The sequence below is a fragment of the Lygodium microphyllum genome, chromosome 8, assembly GCF_053477565.2.
Source record: "Lygodium microphyllum isolate KBCC chromosome 8, Lygodium_microphyllum_v1.1.10, whole genome shotgun sequence".
Taxonomy (NCBI): Eukaryota; Viridiplantae; Streptophyta; class Polypodiopsida; order Schizaeales; family Lygodiaceae; genus Lygodium; species Lygodium microphyllum.
In genome coordinates, this window is record NC_141142.1 from 136,617,563 (window position 1) to 136,638,190 (window position 20,628).

Here is a 20,628-nt window from a genome sequence, read left to right on the forward strand (position 1 = left end):
TAACGAGGGTGTAGTCCTGAGATGTGCATCAATGTTGTATCTTTCGATATTATGAATACAAAGATTCCTTATTGATATATCTTGTGTACCATTCCACTGTGCCTTTTTATGCCTCATGATAGGTTATTACTTGAAGTCCCGTGAAGGTCCGTAACGGGAAGGGGGAGGTTTCACGTGACCAAAAGTTGTAACCAAATGTGCTTGGCACTTACTGGAAAACCTGAAAATTGCTCTGATATAGGAGATTCTCACAAAAGTATTTTCACATACCTGCACTAAATTTGTTTTCAGATACCTGCTCTCAAAAGGCTGCTGTAGTACATGAAGTTGGCTCCTCAGCTTTGCAAAGGCCTCTTCTAAGCTTTAGGAAAGTCACAATTTAGGTATTTGCACTTCTAAAAATAGTACACACACACACACACATATAATGAACCTTTCAAAAGAGTTTGCTATCACCAACATGGGAATCAATTAAATAAATCAGCATAAAATGAATTGCTGCAGCTGAATTGAACACTCATGCAGAATCACAGTGCACATACCATATAACACCACTGTTTTCAATAGCCATGATATCGATTTCTTCTACAATCTCTCAAAGTATGTTTTGAATAAAAGGGGGAACGAAAAGGAAAAGAGAAGTGGGAAGGGGAAAAACGCCCCAAAGGGTGGGGGGAGGGGGAGGGGGCCGGGGGCCGGGGGGGTTTGGGGGGTTTGGTGAGAGAGAGAGAGAGAGAGATTTCTCCCTATAAATGCCATTCATCACTGGACTGCCCAAGCAAGGCAGCTGTACATTCTGACCAAAGAAATTCTGCACATATTGTAATCGCTGCACCCAAGAGGTTTAACATCAGGGGAATCAGGGAATGAACTTGAGGTCTTTTTTGCGAGTTCTTAAGTTCAGGCCTCAGTATGCTTTCCATTAGCTGGAGGAGTTCCTGCAAGCCAAGTTCTTAAGTTCAGGCCTCAGTATGCTTCCCATTAGCTGGAGGAGTTCCTGCAAGCCAGCCCCATACGCCACCAGAGCCCTGCCTTTGTGCTGCACTTGCTGCTGCCTGATCAGATGCAGCCTTTTGCCGTCGAAGCAAGTCCAACTCCTTCTGCAGTTGCTCCATAGAATGCAGCTTCTGTCTGAGTTCTGCCAAATCCACCTGGATAACCAACCATAGGAAAAACTTACCCACAATATTGGGTACCAAAAACATGATCTTTAAAGGTTGAACATATACAAGACATCTTTAGGGCTTGAATTACATTGTTGTCCTGTCTTAGTCCTGCTGAGAGAGGTCAACATAAGACCAACTATACGTGCCTGAGAGAGAGAGAGAGAGAGAGAGAGAGAGAGAGCAATGCCCTCTTGTTTACCAGTAAGAGATAAGCACGTGCACTCATCAAAGCAAAAACCAAATACATGAAGAAAAATGAAGCCTGCGACTTGGTCACCAGGTCAATCAAAGTTTATTCGCACATAGAGGCATGAAGGAATTGAATTCCCACTACAATCATTCGACATTCACACGTTCATTCTTATGTCCTGTGGTGAAGTAGACTTATTTTCTTGGCACTATGTTTCTACGAGTGCATTTGCTGGTGGTGCAACCTGCAATCTACATGTTTTCAACATAGGGTAATATATTAAGACATACATCAGCACAGATCCCTTTTTATATTCTGTAACATAGCCATCTTACCAAGCTTGGTGGCATCCCATGCACAATAAGGCTGTATCGATTGGGAGCTAGCACCCAGCCCTCATAATCTTAATTAACCTGAGGAATCCTTCACTGACTCTGATAATTATGTTATTGGCTGCTGAAGAAGACACATTCCTGGTGAAGTGCTCCTAGAAAGTGAGAGCCCCAGACCCGACAACTACCAAAAACTTCACAGAAATTTGTCCTGCACAATTTATTTCCTTATGAAGCATAGAACTGATCTCCTGCATCCTGTTGGAATGTGCAGGACTATGCATCCATCCAGTACAAACTTCAAACATCAGGATTCAGCATCAACAGTTCCCACAGAGACATGGCTGCTTTCAAAATTTATTGCATGCTTGAAAAGTTCTAGCAGCAATACTACCAAGAGGTCCAACAGGGAATACACATGTTTATCCAGTTTGACAGAATAGAGCCAGTTCGATGAAAGGCAATCCCTTAACTAGCAAGATAAGCTGCAAGGTCTAAAAGTGAATGCAAAATCGGACCAGTAGATCCCACAGATGTACAATAAAATCAACTCTTACAGTTTCGGGCCTTGGCCATAGAGGCACAATCAAACAACAAAATTGGTCTATTCACAAGAAATCCAACAGAAATTCATGTTAAAAGCTGGTTGTAAGAGGGTCTAGGCCTGATGATGCTGCTCCACTTTGCATACACGAATTCTGTTCTTGGAGCATCAATGCCCTCGAAGGTATTAATGTGCATTGCTCACACCGAAAAGAACCACCATCGACAATGACATGCACATAATACAACACACCCCCAAAAAAATTTGTATGCAGTATTACACTATCAGATTTTCTTTTGAGATTGCCAGTCCCTCTCATGAGCTCGAAGTTCTATGAAGGTAAAGAGAACAATACCTCCAACCGGAAGCATCTAGATTGTTCATCCGCAAGCTGTCCACGCACAGACTGCAATTCCTGCAAGTTTGCACACATATCAGAGGCTGGACAATCGTGTTGTAGCAGATCATAGACACAGCAGCACCACAGCTAAAAAGCATTATATAGAAGCAGGCGATTGCAGGACCCCAGAAACTACTCTTAAGGCCTGATCTTGCTGCTTGATTGTTTTCCAGAGAAACAATTAACAGAGAAAAGTAAACAATGCAGCTCAGACCTTCGACAGTTCTGAATTTGTGGATTGGGATGTAGCACACTCATGTTTGAGCCTAGTATTCTCAGCTTGCAGAGTAGAGACAGCAGTCTCCAGATCCACAATGACTTTTGAAGTCTTTGCCAAATGTTCCCTCATTTCTTCATGAGTATCATTCTGATAGGCACAAAAAAACCATTGAAGTCATCCAGAATGCTTAAAATCCATCAGAAAAGTACCATGCCCATTAGGGATTTGGGTAGACTGCAAGTTAATTCTTATCTAAACATAATAGCAGAAATCATGCATGCATGAGAAGTGGTACCATGCTTTCTGCCTTGGGAATATCCATAACAATCTCTTTTACTCGGTTTTCTTGTGAGGAATCCAGCAAGTCCAGACCATTACTACCATTAGCTGACGGCACTTGGGGAGCAGCATAGGCAGCTTTGACAGCAGCAGATGCAGCTGCAGCCGCTGGTGATTCCAGTAACCTGGGCTGTGATTTTGCTTTCTGATTTGTCTTCATGATATGAACCTGATAACTCATAAGAACAAATGAAGTGTGAAATTGGATCCAATTTGGTAACATTTCAAATGACTCAAAATCAGCAAGCTTTGTGCATACTTCATTACTATACCGCCCATTGTAACCACCAAAAGCAATCAGTGCATCTTCACCATTGCCTGTAGCTGAAACCACACTAAGTCCCTGATACATCCATAAAAAACTCAGAAATTCTTTCACACAGTATCTTAAGCTGCCAACTTTCATCAGATTTCCAATAACCAGAAAAAACAGACAAGCTATTCAGATATTGTGTTAGCATACAACTACAGACATTGTGTGCATCAAGCACACAAAAATGATACAACATGACTGCAGATATACAGGCATCTCTATCCATACACAGACACCTAATAACAATCAGAACTACTTCTGCCCACATATATGCAATGCATACTTCATTCTATGTAGGTAAATTGTGTTCATAAATGTACAAATATGTGTGCATGTGTCTACACAAGTGTTGTCGAGATTGCAAAATAAACCCTCAAAATGGAAGAGGTATATGAAGAACATGTACCTCACTCGCAATTGATGTTTTGCCTTCCACAGAAGTAGCTACAGACCATACTAATGTTGACATGTTTAATACCATGGTTTCTGAAATGCCTGTCACAACTCAAAAGACTTAATAACATGGCCTCCAAAATCTCTTTTTTTTTCATGAAGAAGTTTGAATCAATCTATAGAAAAATTTGCATCAGGCCTTCTGGGCACCTCCAAAAAATCTCTCTCTCTCTCTCTCTCTCTCTCTCTATATATATATATATATCTCTCTCTCTCTCTCTCTCTCTCTCTCTCTCTCTCTCTCTCTCTCTCTCTCTCTCTCTCTCTCTCTCTCTCTATATATATATATATATATATATATATATATGTGTGTGTGTGTGTGTGTGTGTGTGTGTGTGTAACAGAACAAAATGGAGACCAAGTAAGACAACCTGGAAAAAGCCCTCAAGTAGCCTTGAAGAGCAACAATCGAGAGGAAGGAGAAATACAAGAAGGCACAATCAACACCATCAAGGAGGAAATCTCCAAAACGGTCACTAAAGACATTGGTGTAAAGCTTGAAACCACAAAGCAAGGGTTGGTGGAAGTGGTGAAGAAAAATATCAAAAAGACCATGGAAAAAGACGGCCTTTAGAAGGAATGACACAATGTCGCTGCCACTCTCCAGAAAGAAAGGATGAGACAAGCAAGACACCTAGATGTGCAAGTCAATGGCATATAATGCAAACAGAGGACTCTTAACCCAAAGAGGATAGTAAGGCCCTATGTATGAAGCTAGAATACAAGGAAGACAATCCCCTTCCTTTTGCCAAAGCTTGGAAGGTAGAAGGTGGCATTCAGTGCTGGTATGCACAAACAAACACGTTGTTGTTAGCATGGGCAATTCCTGGACTGGGATTGCGGATGGGCGGACGGACGGGCAGACGGGTAGACAGGCAGGCCATTCCAATGCAGGCAGCAGCGCCCTTCATGAGCAAGAGGTTGGCAGCAGGCTGGGTCCCTCCAGGCATATGCAGGCAGGGCACAGCAATCAGGCAGGTCTGCCCAACAGACCTGCCACATGGCAGGTGACAGGATCTATCCAGTCAGCCTGATATGAACAGGCTGACTGGTTTCTCTCTCTCCTCCCTGGCCTATTTGAGGCCTGTCGTCAGACTGCTCCCATCCATTATAGTGTCTGCAGGTTGAGGTCTTCCAGCTTTTGATATGCACACAGCCTTGTGCTCAAATTTTTCTGCTCTCTTTCTCAGCGTTTTACAATCTGTGTGTATGTGTGTGCGTACATGTACACATTCAGCATGTTTGTCAGTCCGAGCATACTGTTCCACACTATACCACTCTAACATGGTATTAGAGCAGGTTCAAGGCTGATCAAGCTTGGAGAAACTTGAAGAGAAGGAATCGGTGTTGAGAAATAGACAAATGATGTATGCTCCAGGAAGAGCTGTACTGAACCCCATATGCACAGTGAGGAGAGTGGAACAACCCAACTTCTATAAAGCATTGTACTTGACTATCACTTTAAAATGAATGAATACAATGTCATGATGCTTTGTACTTTCAGTAAAGTGTCTTGTCGTTGTTAGTCCTACACAAGATTGTGTTTATGAGTCCAAGCTTCCATCTTGGAACCTAATTCACTTGTGTAACAATTTGTCTCTACTTGTCCATGTCATCATGAGTTTGGTCTTCATCTCTCATCCGCCATAGCTTTTGTCATGCTCTAGATCCGCATCTTTTAACATAGTATCAGAGCGCAGCTGGGCATGGCATAGCTCCATTTTGCTCTCATCTAGCTCGGCTTGAGATCAGTCAGCCCAGGACCTCATCTCCCACTCCTCCACTTGACCTTGTGACAGCCATAGCCAGCAGTACCCTGCCTGCTTGAAGCTCTCATATCTCTCTCTACCGGCCAAATCTTACTGAGCTTCCTTCTGAAGAACTGATTGTCTGCTTCCAGAGCTTCTTCTTGGTACATCAATCATTGACATTGGGCAACTATAGCTCCAACATTACACAAACTACTGCTTGCTGTCCTAGCTGTGTGTGCAGACTGCTATACCTATTGACCTTGGAGGAAGTAGTGTGAGCTATAACTAAGGCACCTCAGCCCTTGCTCTCTTCAAGAGATTGTTCCTTGACTGAAGATACTTCTTCCCATCACATCTGAAGTCAACATTATGCTCTACAGGACCAAGCATTGCAAGAAAACGTGAAACAGGCGCAGAATTCGCAGGCAGAGAATCAACTTGACCCAGCGACCAGCACGATGCGCAATCCTCTAGATCTTTGTGGGGCATTTGAAGCCCCCAAGTGGACATTCTCAAGCTGAAAGGGCTTCCCAAAATTCTCCCTCTATCCATCACAATCAGTGAAACCCTAACTATCATCCCTGTGGGCAGCCATAGCCAAAGCTTCAAAGTTTGATATTTTTCACCGTTTCTTCTCACTGCAGTTATCAATAGTAATTTTAATCACTAAGCAACACTCTTTGAAGTTCATTACAATTCTGGAAGTGCCCGAGGACGCTCAGAAGTCATCCACAAAGTTCGTGAGAGAAAGCAGATCAAGTACCGACTAGTATCCATTGATACTCAACTAGTGTCAATTTGACACTAATCTTCTTGTGTCTCTTGACACATTAAAATACAACCTTTTTGCTGGTTAATTGAATCTTATCAACATGGCCGAGCTTGAGCAAATAGCTAAATTCAATGGTGAAGGTTTTCATACCTGGAAGAAGAAGACCATGTATCACCTTATGCAAAAGGACTTGTGGGACCTGTTTGAAGATGATGCAGATAGCAAAAAGGAAGATGATGAAGATATATTCGTTGAAGAATACCAGCTCAAAACCAAAGAATGAAAGAACATGAATAACAAGGCACTAGGCATCATTGCCTGAGGACTAAGTGATGATGTGCTACATCATATCTCTAGCATTAGAGATGCTAGAACTGCTTGGGAGGAACTTGACAGGATGTTTGGTACCCAAATAAAGAATTCAAAGATAAAATTACTCATGCAGTTTTATAAACTAGATATCAAAGACAATGCTTCTATGACCACACACATTAACAAGTTCAAGACCCTAAAAACCCAGCTTGCAACTCTTAAGAAGAATATTGATGAAGATGAAGCAATAGCCGTACTGCTTGCAAGTGTAAATAAGGATCCATATGAGAACCTTGTATCCACCCTAAGTAATGTTCCTAGTCTCTCACTCAAAGACATTGAGCACTCACTGCTTGATGGAGAAAGTAAATTTAAAAGCAAAGATGTAAAAGAGACCAACTCAAGGGAAAATCTCCTATACACCAAAGCAGCTACTAGACCTAAAGCAAGAGGTCAAGGATTCAACACCGACAACAAAAGTCGAATGACTTGTCATTATTGTGGTAAGATTGGCCATATTGCCAGTGAATGTTTCCACAAGGGAACAGTACAACAGATGCAGAATGACCACCACCAAAACCAATTTATGAATGAAGAAGAAGAAGAAGATGCTTCCGCTACTATCAACAACTCTGACAAATTTTTCTAAAGAATTTGTTCCCATAGTGGATCTACTTATGTAACAAACCCTACCAAGATGTAAAGTTTTAAGCCTTAACTTGACTAGGCTGGCAAAGAGCTAGTCTCCTGGTCCATGTTTACATGCACGGGGGACAAAAGCAAGCAAGGGTAGGAACTCATTATTTGAGGAGGGGTGTTGAGAAATAGACAAATGATGTATGCTCCAGGAAGAGCTGTATTCAATCCCATATGCACAGTGAGGAGAGTGGAACAACCCAACTTCTATAAAGCATTGTACACTATCACTTTAAAATAAATGAATACAATGTCATGATGCTTTGTACTTTCGTTGTCCTGTCCTACACAAGATTGTGTTTATGAGTCCAAGCTTCTATCTTGGAACATAATTCACTTGTGTAACAGTTTGTCTCTACTTGTCCATGTCATCATGAGTTCGGTCTTCATCTTTCATCCGCCATAGCTTTTGTCATGCTCTACATCCACATCTTTTAACAATCGGCACAACAAAAAGGCTGTGTTTTCAATATATGAGTGCAGGCGGAAGGACTGCACATCAAGTCAAGGCTCAAGGCTAAGGCAAGCCAAGGCATGCACGAAAAAAGGATTGTTTGCTGTTTGTTTATGCAGGAAGAGCTGTCAAAGCATGGAGAAGGCTGCATTTTGAGCCTTTTGGAGCAAATTTGAGTTTTTAATCATCTCCAATAGTTAGGTTTGCTCATGGACAAGCAAAAAAGTCCTAGCCACAGCTGTCTTATCAGAATAAGAGGGGGGCTTACCCAATTTGTGTGCTGCAATTCGAAGGCAATAGAGGATGTCTTCCGAAGCAAACATGGAAATTCACCCCATTATGGACCGCAAGGCCCTTGTCCTGCCAACTCTACCACAGGATCAAAAGCTTGATGGAAAAAATTACGGCATTTGGCATGTAATAATGGAGGCCATCTTGGAGTCTTATGATCTGGCACAGCTTGTGACTAAAGCAATTGATTGTCTAGAGATCAAAGAAACTTCCACTCTTTCTCAAACGGAGAAGTAGCAATTGGAGAAAGTTCACCCACATTGGAACAAGTTGAATACCCGTATTCGCTCATTCCTTTTCCTTTCATGCACAGCAACTACGATTGCTCACATTAAGCATTTGACAAGTGCTCATGAGATATGGTTGGAGTTAGATCAGCTCTACAATCAGATAGCACCTATGAAGCAGGTTTCTTTGGAACTGCGCATGCAAACTATGGACCCAAACAAATCCGCCTCCACATGCGATCACATCAACAAGCTCCAACAATTGCAGATGCTGATTCTAAATGCTAGTAAGGTACTTTTGTCCAAAGGTATGGCAGTGACGTTGTTGTCAAAATTTCCTCCTCAATATGGAGTATTTTACTCTTCTTTGATCACTTCAAGACGTTCCTATGACATTACATGGGAAGAGTTCATACCTATGGAGTTGGATCAAGAGGAGCAATCCAAGACATTTGATCCTTCGAAGATGCAGTTGAAGGCTCTTACCGGGGAAAGCTACAACAAGAATAAGGACATGAAGAAGGAAGACAAATCCAAGAAAGCTGAAACCACCCTTCCTCCTCGGATAGGGTGGTAATAACTTGATTGAACAATAATTACAACAGGTAATTAATTCACATAAATTGAAATACACACTTTACCTCTTAAATCTTGGACAATGGACAACCTATTGGCCCCAAAACCGGTGCCCCTTGCACTATTTCTTTAAATTTTATTGCAAATGGATGGAGTACAGCTTAGATTCTCTAAAAAAAGCTTAAAGCACAAACAAATATTTTAAAATGTACTTTTTCCTAACATGGACTCACTAGCCTTTGGATGTTATTAATCGGTTGCCATAATACAGATCAGCAAGTCATGCTCACCAATATACAGATCGGCACCAAACAGTTCTATTTCCGACTACTTTGGCAATAATACAAAGAATCTCTCTAGTTGCAGGACTAGTCCTCTGTAAATTGTAGGTATAGAATGCTGATATTACAACAAAATGTGCACATGCAGATATATGTGGCACGCATGTGTAAGAGAGTGCCACAGGCTTCAAAATTTGAAACCTATCAGATTTCAACAATTTTCTCTAACACGGAAAAAAGAGCACACTCCATCATACAAACAATGTAGTTCCAATTGAACGTGCATGCCTTAGCTCTAAATAAATGTCCAGCTTACCACTCTTATTATCTCCACCTCCAATAATATACCAATCATCACCAACTGTGACACCAACATGTCCAGCTCGAGGAGTTGGCACTACTCCTTGTGGCTGAGGCTGTGACCACTCCATCTAAGAAGAGATTCCACATGCACACGTAGTAAATGATTAAGAAATCTTGCAGAAACTAAGCATACTAATCGTTTGCTTATTGAAACTAATAACACGTGACAAAGCATAAAAGAAAGCTAAGGTGCTAAGTAAATAAGAGCCATGGCTTACAAACAAACCCAAACAACTTAATGTTCACAACTTGATGTTTCAAAAATGATAAACCTCACATTGTTTTTTTCAACAGTCAAGACATGCCACATCCTCAATGAATCCAAATAGAGAACACTTGTATCAACTTACAGTGTCGAGGTCAAGGATGTGGAGATCATTAAAACAGGTGGAATGTGAACCTCCACCAAATACAAAGAGATAGCGACCTGCTTGAACTGTAGCTGTGTGATCAGAACGTGGAGAAGGTGGTGTTCCTCTGAAAAATTAGAACAAAGACTAAGTATAATATTAAAAGGGAAAGGGGATCTCATATGTGTACACACAAACTCAGGGATAGTGTTGTCTTACACAGCTTCCACTGCATCCCAAGTCATTGTTTCAAGATCAAGAATGTTAAGATCATTCAACAGGCGCCGCTTGGAATCTTCTCCCCCAAACATCACTAAATTGGAACCAACCAAGGTAACTGATTGGCCACCCCGTGCAGCCTGGGTAAAGGAAACCTCATGAAAAAGTGATTGCACAAAATCATAAACACACAACACATTGATGGCCAGAATCCATACAGGAGCTTTTCCGTAGGACTTCAAAAGTGACCACGAGTTTGTTTCACTGTCAAATGCTCGCACTGAAACAAAAAGACTATGTTATAAGACATAAAACTCAACTATTTCAAAACCAGTCTTACACAATTATGTTTCCACGGTACCTAACACTGTGTCAGAAGGATCTTTAGAATGTCCAGCAACAGCAAGAAGCTTATTACCACGTTGAATCTGGCAACAATAGTAACTATTAAAAGCATTGGATGCAATTTCTTCATGTAAACCAGTTGAATTTGTTTATAATACATCAGTTGGCAATTAGTTGTGCAAAATTTATAAGACCTGAGGTCACCCAAACAATTTAGCCAAATGTTGGAAAAGAACCAAAGAATTTACAAACACAGAGCTTAAAATACAAACCAAGCTGTGTCCAGCACAAGGCGGCAAATGGGATTCTCCATGTGGAGAAGTAGAGGACATAGTGGACTTCTGCTCCACTTTTGACCACATCAAAGAATTCAAGTCAAGCACCTAAAGAAGATCAACAAAAGAACACAACTACGTATACTTATTGGAATGAAGACAATACGTCACTAAAAACTGCTGTTAAAGCTTTGGTAATACAGCTTCATTTTAGACCATGCTTGCAAACTCTGGAAAGAATCAGACTGGTCATCATGCATTGCACTCAATAATACCTGCACATCATTCAAATATCGTCCATTATGATTGCCTCCAACTATATACATCTTGTCTCGAATCACTGCTGCCGCATGCTGAAGAATCCATAGAGGAAGAATCTTACAAATGGATCCAACAGATTCAATATGCCATATTCTAAGGAAGAATTTTCAATTACCTGATAGCGTGGTGATGGCTTACGGCCTGATACTTGAGGAGTCACCCACTTATTCTGGATAGAAACTGCAGCTATCCCCTCCACTAACACATCCTTATCTTCTGTCTCACCATTTTCCATAATCCTTTCTTGTTCAGATAATGAGTCTGTCTGTATGGGCAATGGAATACCTTCTCCTGTGTTGGTTTTGACCTCTATAACTGAAGGCTCCTACAAATACAAGAAGATGATGCAATGACTGCATGTCAGATCAAACAATGTGCATAATGATCAACAAAAGAAGCTCATACAAAACTCCTATTTGCAATTAGCTAGGATGAGACTCACTAAAATCTGCAGATCATACATCATCGGAATAGCAACCCCTTCTTTCTTAACTGTGTTCAAGCATGATGGTGATGACTAAGCTAGAATCAAGGACAGAGAATGTAACATGAATATCCCCTGCCACAAGCTTTTCTGACTCCCCTGTTCATGGCTGTCATGTTCATGAATCATCTCTCACAGACTTGGATTATCCCCCTACCCTGGCTTAGACCAGTTAGCGCAAACTGATGATCCACGTCCCTTTTTAGCCACTTCATCTTAGAAAACTGGCCAGTCAGTTGTGTCAAATACTAGCTGGCATGGGCGTTTTGACCCTAAGACTTTGTAACCACATTCTCATTAGTCATGATAGTAATTAGTTCCGCTTTTTACTTAAGAGATTAGAACTGCCCCCCTTAGGTGAGATTATCCCTCAATGATCAGATCAGACTAGAGAAAAGGAAATCTACACAATAGTTCAATCATTAACCCCATCTTCATAATGTGTCCCATATTACACTGTAAAGAAACCAGATAGCTGGTTCACTTACACAGAATCTAACACTGAATTTGTCAAAACCTAAGGGGCATGCAAGTGTTCCTGTCTCATATTTAAGTAACTTTTTCTCTAGAGGTCTCTTTGAAAATCTTTGCATGCACATATTAAACCTCTAAGAAAAGAATTAATTAAGCTTTTCAGATCTGTTTCTCATGTGATCCTGGTGATGAGTCAACATTACACTTGTTTACCATTCAAACAACATTCTTTCCCCCTTAGCTACTGAGAACTTATGACCACACAACCATGTACAACATCCTTGAACGTTCCCCCATGACCTAGTTTAGACCACTGCCAGTAGCTCTCCTAAGCAACTTGGCCACAAATGCCTAAGCAGGTCAAGCTAGCACCCACCCAAGAAATTAATCCTTTTAACCATATCCTAGCTACTTACAATTGTGTCTCCCAAGGAGTACACACATATCCATCCCTTCAAGAGATGGGAAAAAGAAATTAGTAAAGGCTGTTGTCTGCAAAGATAAGAGACTGCCACACAAGCTAAGAAGCAAGTAGCTGTCAAATCAGCAATCTTCTTATGGATATTCAAATACTCAGCAACCGAAATTCCTTGTACGTTACTTTCCCCCTGCATCCTTCTGGGCATTGATGGTTTACAAGCACATTAAGCACCAACTTCAAGATCCACTCACATTGCATCACAATCACAGCACTGCTCATCTTATCTAAGACTTGCAGCCGTTAGAAGACATAAACAACAAATGACGGCAACTTAGTCACAGATCCAATTGATCTACACCCTATCACACACATTCACATAATGACCCGCATTACTGCACCAAAATATGAGTCCTGCATCAACATCGCTGTGTTGCTCATCTTTAGAGTTGTAGTCTCCAGGTAACCGTGTAAAACTCCTCACCTCCACAAGCATACAATTGCTTTAGCTGCAATGCTGATCTTTAGAGTTGTAGTCTCAAGCTAAACATGTAAAACTCCTCACCTCCACATACATACAATTACTTTAGCATGTATAACTGAGTACATAAATGGACCTAGATAAAGATCAAAACATAGCAATCACCTCAGGCCATTGATCTTGCACCTTAGAAAGCCAGGCTGGGTCCTCCTCCTGTTACACATTCATGCAATTTTGCTTATAAGAGCCCTAACCCATTATTCTCGAAAAGCCAAATACATTTTTCCAACCTGCTTAACTGCAATGTTTACAAGACATACCTCTAAAATCTTGACAAAAAGCCGCATTGCCTCAATCGAGGGCATGCTAGGGAGTGCATCCCAACTGCAAGAGATTAAAAATAAGCATGTCATTTGAATGAAAAACATAACTCACACTCTGCATGTTATTCACATCCAGCTACACATGAATAACAATGATTAAGTGTGCCAAAGAAACATGGCATTCAGTAAACAGATCAAACTGAATACAGGCAACAACTCAGAAGATTTAGCCAGCAAAAAAATCTCATATATACACAATCAAGATACTAGAACCACATTAACTATGTGTGCTCACAATAAACAATAAATGATAACGGTTACATTTGATGTGTAACACCAAAAAAACAGGCACTACACCTCAAGAAACTCCAATTCTCACAGAGAGAAAAGAGAGGGTGAACAGAGAATGAATACAATGACTTGTACAAAACTCATGTTTGCACTTCCAGTCCCCCATAATAAATTACATTATTTTTCTTGCAGCCTGAAACAATAATACTGTACATTCCAAATCAAAATCCAGCATCTAATCACAATTACTGCTGTGATGCCAGCGCCTGCTGCTTCTGGGGACACCTACAGCCCCTTCCACTTCCCTGCCTTATCCACCACTTCTTCTCAGCCCTTTCCACCATCTCTCTCTTGCCCGCTACCTTCCAAGTTCCAGCTCCTTACACACCATCTGCCAGCTCCCTGCAGTAGATATGTCAATTCATGGTTGAGTCATGTGTGTGATTCAGTGGGCTAGGGCACCAATATATTTCCTAGATTATTTAGGCATTTTATGTGGCATTTATGATGTCTATTTTGGGCATTTTAATGCTGGCCAACCTGCTGCCATTTATGGCATTATTTTTGCCTATTTATTTCAGCACTCCTCCATAATCATTATATTCATCATCTAATAGGTTTTGGTGGAGGGAAGGAGCAGGTGACTCGCATTGTTTCTGTACTATCTCATATCTTGGTATATGGATTCCATTTCCCAAGCATCTCTTTGTTTCTGGGTTCTTTGTGCAGTGTTCTTTTCTTTTGCAACGTTTCTCTTTCCTTTCTCTTATGTTCAGCAGTTTTCCACGCTTCCGTTACTACATCCACTTTTGACATGGTATTAGAGTGCAGGATTATCGTTCCTACTACTGTTTTACACTGTTTCAGGTCTGAGTTTTGACTTTTCATCTGCTATTTGGACCTGTTCTGACTGCTGCAACTGATTTCCAGCCTATGCAACCATCTTTTGATCATTTTCAACCTGTTTCATCAATGTTTTGCAAACTGCCATTTGTGTTTGCTGTTTTCTGGGAGCGTTTCAGGGCTGGGGACCTGTTTTTGACCCTTCTACATCAGCGTTTTGGTGTCTCCTGGCTGAGGCAGCCTGTTTTCTTGTAGGATGACTGCATTTATTGCTGTTCCTGCCTCTGCTTTGACATCAGCGTCTACGTTTTGCTCTTTTGCTTTTGTGCAAGGCTAAGTGACAGGTTTCAACCTGTTTTTTGGTTGTGTTTGATCCGTATTTTCCTTTGTGATACACTACTCAACTTTAGAGAGGGTTCATGTGCATCCATTTGTCTTGTTCTCATCACTACACTTTGTTTACTATTGCTCTTTTCTCTATGTGCTTTCTTTTCTCCAAAGGACTCATACAATCATTGTGAGTCCGTATTTTTGGCATACTTTTCTCCTTGCAAATCCCCTATCTTTCTTCATCTTCTTTGTATCTCCCTCCTCATGGCTGCTTTGGCATCTCCTCCCAATAGTCAGTATGCAAAAATTATTTACTCACCTACAAATGTTATATTGGAGACTTGCTGTGTTCAGCTTCAAGTTTCTCTGAGGATGCTCTCTCTTGGTGCTTCAGATGTAGGCAAACTGTAGGTATACCCATGGAGGCAAACTATGGAGTCAATTGATCCACACTCGGGAGAGACTAGGGGGATACCCAGGCTGCAATGATCCCAAAAATGTGTGTGAAGTAGGTGGAACACCACCCGGCTGAGGGAAGGATGAGGTCCTAAAGGATGTGCCTATGTTTCCATAACCCCCCGGTGTGATGTGTGGTGTGACATGAGGTGTCCGAAATGGAAATGTAAATGGTGTGAATGGAAGTGGAGAAGCAGCAGAAGAATGTGGTGGGATGGGTGGGTTTTGAAAATATGGTGTGTGAGATGTAGATGCATTTTATTCATTTTTTATCATTTAATGATTGGAAATGAATGTTGGAAATAAAGGGTCATTGAGCCTTTTATTGTGTTCGGCTGTGAACGCACCCTTACACTTTGTACTTAATATATATTCAAAACCTAAAATGTGGTACACTAGTCATTGTACTGAACATCAAGTGTCGTGCTCACTCTTTCTCACTCTCTACTGCTCTCACCTCTCCGCATCTACACTCTCAGCTCAGCTCGCAACCATACCTTCACAACAAACTGGCATCAGAGCATACAAGTTGTGCAAGTTTCCCAAAGCTAATGATGGACATCAAGCCACGTGACAGGCGAGTAGGAACTTCACGCATCAACTGTCAGTGTTTGATACGTGCAGAAGAGGCAAGCAGACTAGATGGGCATCAGCCATCAAGGTTTGACACGTGCAGAAGAGACAGACAGACAAGACGGGTGGCAAGTCGCAAACGTTGTAGGCAACCAGGCTGCAAACGATCAAGTTGTAGGCGACACGCTACACGCTGCAAGCAACCAAGCCCACGCAACACGACGACAAGGCTGCGGACGTGACGGGCAGACACGCGATGACCAGATGGGCTACCTCACGTGGTAGGAGGCGAACCGTTGAACAAATCACGCTGGTCACGAACCTGACCTCTTAGTTATCATTCTTTTTTCTTTTCCTTAACTTCTGCTGTCATTTTACTGGGCATTCACACGCAAAGGGACAAAGTAAAACTTTGCCCAAGAAAATTCGGGTTTTTCTTGGATCTAGGGATTTTAATGCAGAAGTGGACAATCTGACTCAGAAATTGCGAAATTAGTGCACAACTACCTGTGAAATTTTGGGGTTTTTTCACATTTGGATGAAATTTCTTCAATTTCAGTGAAATTTGTGCACACCGGACCCGAAAAATTTAGGGCTTTTGAAAAATTTTATCAATTTGTGCAAAAACTACTTGCTATATGCATTTGGGTACTTGAATTGATGCAATTTGAACAGATTAGCCTTTGGAGCAGAAATTGCAGTGAAATTTTGGGGATTTCACATGTAACTAGTGGCTTGGTCTCTAATTGTGTCAGAAATTGCTTGAAGAGTGCTGCAAACGACATTTTTTAATTCTGAAAATTTCTGCAATCTTGGGATTTTCATTGCTGGATGGTACTCTTGTGCATTGTGGTCACTTGTGTAATATTTGAACTTGCCTTTGGTGACTGGTTAGTCAAATTGGGGCTGCAAATTATGGCTGGAAAGAGTGACAGCAATAATCTTTTGCACATTAAGAAGCTTGAGGGTGCCCATAATTTTGCCATCTCGCAAAAACAACGCTACAATGTCTTGGTGCAGAAAAACATGTAAAGCCCATCAAAACAAAGGCAATCAAACCAGCAGACATGGAACAAGACGAGTGGGATGATTTAGACGAGCTTGCTCGCTCTACCATTGAGCTCTCAGTGTCAGACAACTTGCTCTTCAACATTAAGAAGCTAAATTCAGCATATACAATGTGGCAAAGGCTTGAAGAATTGTATGCTCAGAAAATTGCAGCCAGCAAGGTTTATTGGCTAAAAAATCTGATGGACTTTCGCATGAAAGAGGGTACAGCCATGTCTGTACACTTGAATGAGTTTAACTCAATTTTCAGTCAGCTGATTGCTTTGGATTTTCATATCGATGAAGAGTTCAAAGCCACCTTCTTGCTATGCACTCTACCTAAAAGTTGGAATACTTTCAGGACAGCTTTGAGTAATTCGAATGCTCAGCTGTTATACTCTGATGTAGAGAGTTCTTTGTCGATGGAAGAACTCAATAGGCAAAACAACTCAGCAAACAAGTCTTCAAATGCATTGCACACTAGAGGTTGATTCCAGCATAAGAGCAATTCTCAAAACCAAGCACGCAGTAAGTCTCGTGGAAAGAATGTGGAGTGCCATCATTGTGGCAAAAAGGGACACTATAAAAGGAATTGCTTTCAGCTAAAGAAAGAGAAGGGTAAAAACAAAACCAATGAAGCCAACAAGGCTGAAAACAAGAGCAGTCTGCATGCCAAAAAGAGGAATGTGAAAATAGAGGAGGTTAATGTAGTCACTCATGATAATGACAATGATGACGATGTACTTCTAGCTTCTTCTTTGGATGCACGTGCATTGATTGCAAATTCTAAGGATGACATTCACACTTGGATACTTGATTCAGGTGCGTCCTTTCATGTCACACCACATCATGAGTGGTTCTCTAACTACAATGGTGCAGTACGTGGTGTTGTCCATTTGGGGGATAACTATGCATGTAAAATTGCAGGTATTGGCAGTGTGTAACTAGAATTTCAGCATGGCTCCATGTTTGTTTTGCATAATATAAGACATGTACCTCAGCTCAAAAAAAGCTTGATCATGACAGGGCAACTAGATGATGAAGGCTATCACACTACCTTTGGGGATAGCAAATGGAAAACATGTAAGAGCTTCCGCATTGTTGCCAAGGGGTCCAAAAGTGATACTCTGTATCCTTGGCACGTATCTAGTGTGTGTGACCATGTTGTCGCCATAACTGAGCAGCCAAGTGTTTCTTTGTGGCATAACCGATTGGGACACATGAGTCAATCTCGAATAAAAGTGCTCTCTCGTTTGAGTTATTTACCATGTTTAAGATATGTTGATTTTGAACAATGTGATCGTTGCATCTATGGTAAACATGCTCAAACGTCACACAAAAAATCTCTTTCTCTAAAGTCTTCACCCTTAGAGTTAGTACATTCAGATGTATGTCAAATGCCAAGGTTAACTTTAGGGGGGAAGAAGTATTTTATTACCTTTGTTGATGATGCCACACGCAAAGTTTGGGTTTATCCAATCCGTCGCAAAGACGAGGCCTTGGATAAATTTAAAAAATTCCTAGCACTTGCTGAAAATTAGACTAGCAAGACATTAAAATGCCTTCGCTCTGACAATGGTGGGGAATATGTGTCCAAAGCCTTTCAAGACTTTTGTGACAACAAAGGGATTAAGAGGGAGCTTACTGCTCCTCATAATCCACCCCAAAATGGTGTTGCAGAGCATATGAATCGGACCATTCAAGACAAGGTCCGTACAATGCTGTCACATGCTACTTTACCCCATGGTTTTTGAACAGAGGCTATTATGACAACCGTATACTTGATTAATCAATCACCAAGCAGGTCTTTGGGGAGGGAGGGAGTTCCCCAAGAAGCGTGGTCGGGTAAGCCACCTTCGTATGCACACTTGAAAGTGTTTGGCTAAGAGGCATTTGTGCACATACGTAAGGAAAAACGCAGCAAACTTGAGCCAAAGTCCTGTAAATGTATTTTCGTAGGATATGGTGATGAAGGTGAAATGGGGTATAGATTATGGGATCCTGAGAAAAGAAAAGTAGTAAGCAACAATGATGTCATCTTCCGAGAAGATCGCATGCACAAACAGCCTGAAAGAACAGAGGAAGTCAAAAGGGTTGTATTCCGGGAGGATGTACCAATAGCACAGCAAAGAATGTCCATTAGACAGCAACAAATACCTGCTGAAAATGCAAGGAATGATGCTGTAAATGATCAACAAGATCTTGCCCATGATGTCCCACAAATTCAGTAAGAACATGTGCACCTGGAACAACCTAAACCAGTTATACAGCAAGCTGTACCTACAGAAGAGCAGGTTGTTAATGTAGATTTACAGACTGAACAACCAGCAAATATTGACCATTGGGTCCGTAGGTCGATCAGAGTGCAAAGTAGATTTGTTCATGGAGTAAACTATGCGGTTGATTATGTCATGTTAACAGACTATGGTAAACCGTCATGCTTCCAGGAAGCAATGGACAGACAAGATAGTAAGAAATGGCAAAAAGCAATGCTCTCAAAGATGGAATCTCTCATGAAGAATGGCACTTGGGATTTGGTACTTTTGCGAAAAGGACAAAAAGTGCTACCCTACAAATGGGTTTACAAAATGAAAGTCGCTTCTGGTTCTTTGCCCAAGTACAAAGCATGCTTGGTTGCTTAAGGATACAAGCAAGAACATGGAATTGGTTTTGATGAAATCTTTTCTCCTGTAGTCAAAATGACTACTTTGCGAACCATCTTGGGCTTGGTTGCATTTGAGGACATGGAACTCGTACAAATAGATCTCAAAACGGCCTTCTTACATGGTGATCTGCATGAGGAAATCTATATGTAGCAGCTTGATGGTTTTGTTGCAAAGGGAAAAGAGCACATGGTATGTAAACTCAATCAAAGTTTGTATGTGCTGAAGCAAGCACCACACAAATGGTATCACAAATTTGATACATTCATGCAATCTCAGGGATTTCATCGTTCTCAAGTTGATCATTGCTTATATACCAAAAAGGCAGCAGATGGCAGCCTTCTTCTCTTGGTATTGTATGTGGATGACATGCTACTTGCAGGCAAGGATGTTCATGCCTTGGACTCCTTGAAGCAAAGTCTACACAATAGCTTTGATATGAAAGATCTTGGTGAGGCAAATCACATTCTTAGCATGCGTATACTCCAAGACAGATGAAAGGGTCTTCTTTATTTGTCACAGCAAAAGTATATTATCAAAGTTTTGCAACATTTCAATATGGAGGGAGGGAAAGCTATCGATGTACCATTGCCTCCATATGGAAACTTAGTGCAGATGACAGCCCTACATCAGATGATGGGACGGCTGAAATGGCCAAGATACCCTATGCTTCCAAATAGCTTGATGTATGCTATAGTTGCTACACGTCCTGACATTGCATTTACGATGGGAGTGGTTAGCAGATACATAGCATATCCTGGCAAAAAGCATTGGGAAGCAGTGAAGGGTATCATGAGATACCTTAAGGGCACAAAGGATTTGTGTATCTGCTTTGGTAAGCAAAAGTCATCTGTTATTGGTTTCACGGATGTAGACTATACTGGCCATCCTGACTGCAGGAAATCTACTTCAGGATATGTGTTTATGTTCACAGAAGGAGCAATCTCTTGGATATCTAGGCTGCAAAAGTGGCTGCCACAGAGGCATGCAAAGAGGCTTTATGGCTCTCACGTCTCGTGAGAAAGCTTGGGATTACAGAGGTTCCTATCCTCCAC

At 41.3% G+C, this 20,628-nt stretch overlaps 1 protein-coding gene across 1 annotated transcript in view; it reads right to left on the reverse strand.

The window, feature by feature from the left end:
• Positions 1–486: 486 nt before the first annotated feature.
• LOC148032906 (acyl-CoA-binding domain-containing protein 6-like) overlaps positions 487–20,628 on the reverse strand; it is a 47,962-nt gene continuing 27,820 nt past the window's right edge. Inside the window, exons 3-18 of the mRNA XM_087683595.1 lie at positions 13,368–13,431; positions 13,213–13,260; positions 11,306–11,515; positions 11,145–11,222; positions 10,867–10,977; positions 10,611–10,677; positions 10,468–10,529; positions 10,250–10,389; positions 10,031–10,157; positions 9,634–9,748; positions 3,911–3,999; positions 3,451–3,534; positions 3,148–3,360; positions 2,847–2,999; positions 2,588–2,647; positions 487–1,151 (exon numbers count right to left, since the gene is read on the reverse strand). Of these exons, the coding sequence (XP_087539721.1) occupies positions 960–1,151; positions 2,588–2,647; positions 2,847–2,999; positions 3,148–3,360; positions 3,451–3,534; positions 3,911–3,999; positions 9,634–9,748; positions 10,031–10,157; positions 10,250–10,389; positions 10,468–10,529; positions 10,611–10,677; positions 10,867–10,977; positions 11,145–11,222; positions 11,306–11,515; positions 13,213–13,260; positions 13,368–13,431 (1,813 nt within the window). The 3' untranslated portion in view covers positions 487–959. The remainder of the gene's footprint in view (positions 1,152–2,587; positions 2,648–2,846; positions 3,000–3,147; positions 3,361–3,450; positions 3,535–3,910; positions 4,000–9,633; positions 9,749–10,030; positions 10,158–10,249; positions 10,390–10,467; positions 10,530–10,610; positions 10,678–10,866; positions 10,978–11,144; positions 11,223–11,305; positions 11,516–13,212; positions 13,261–13,367; positions 13,432–20,628) is intronic.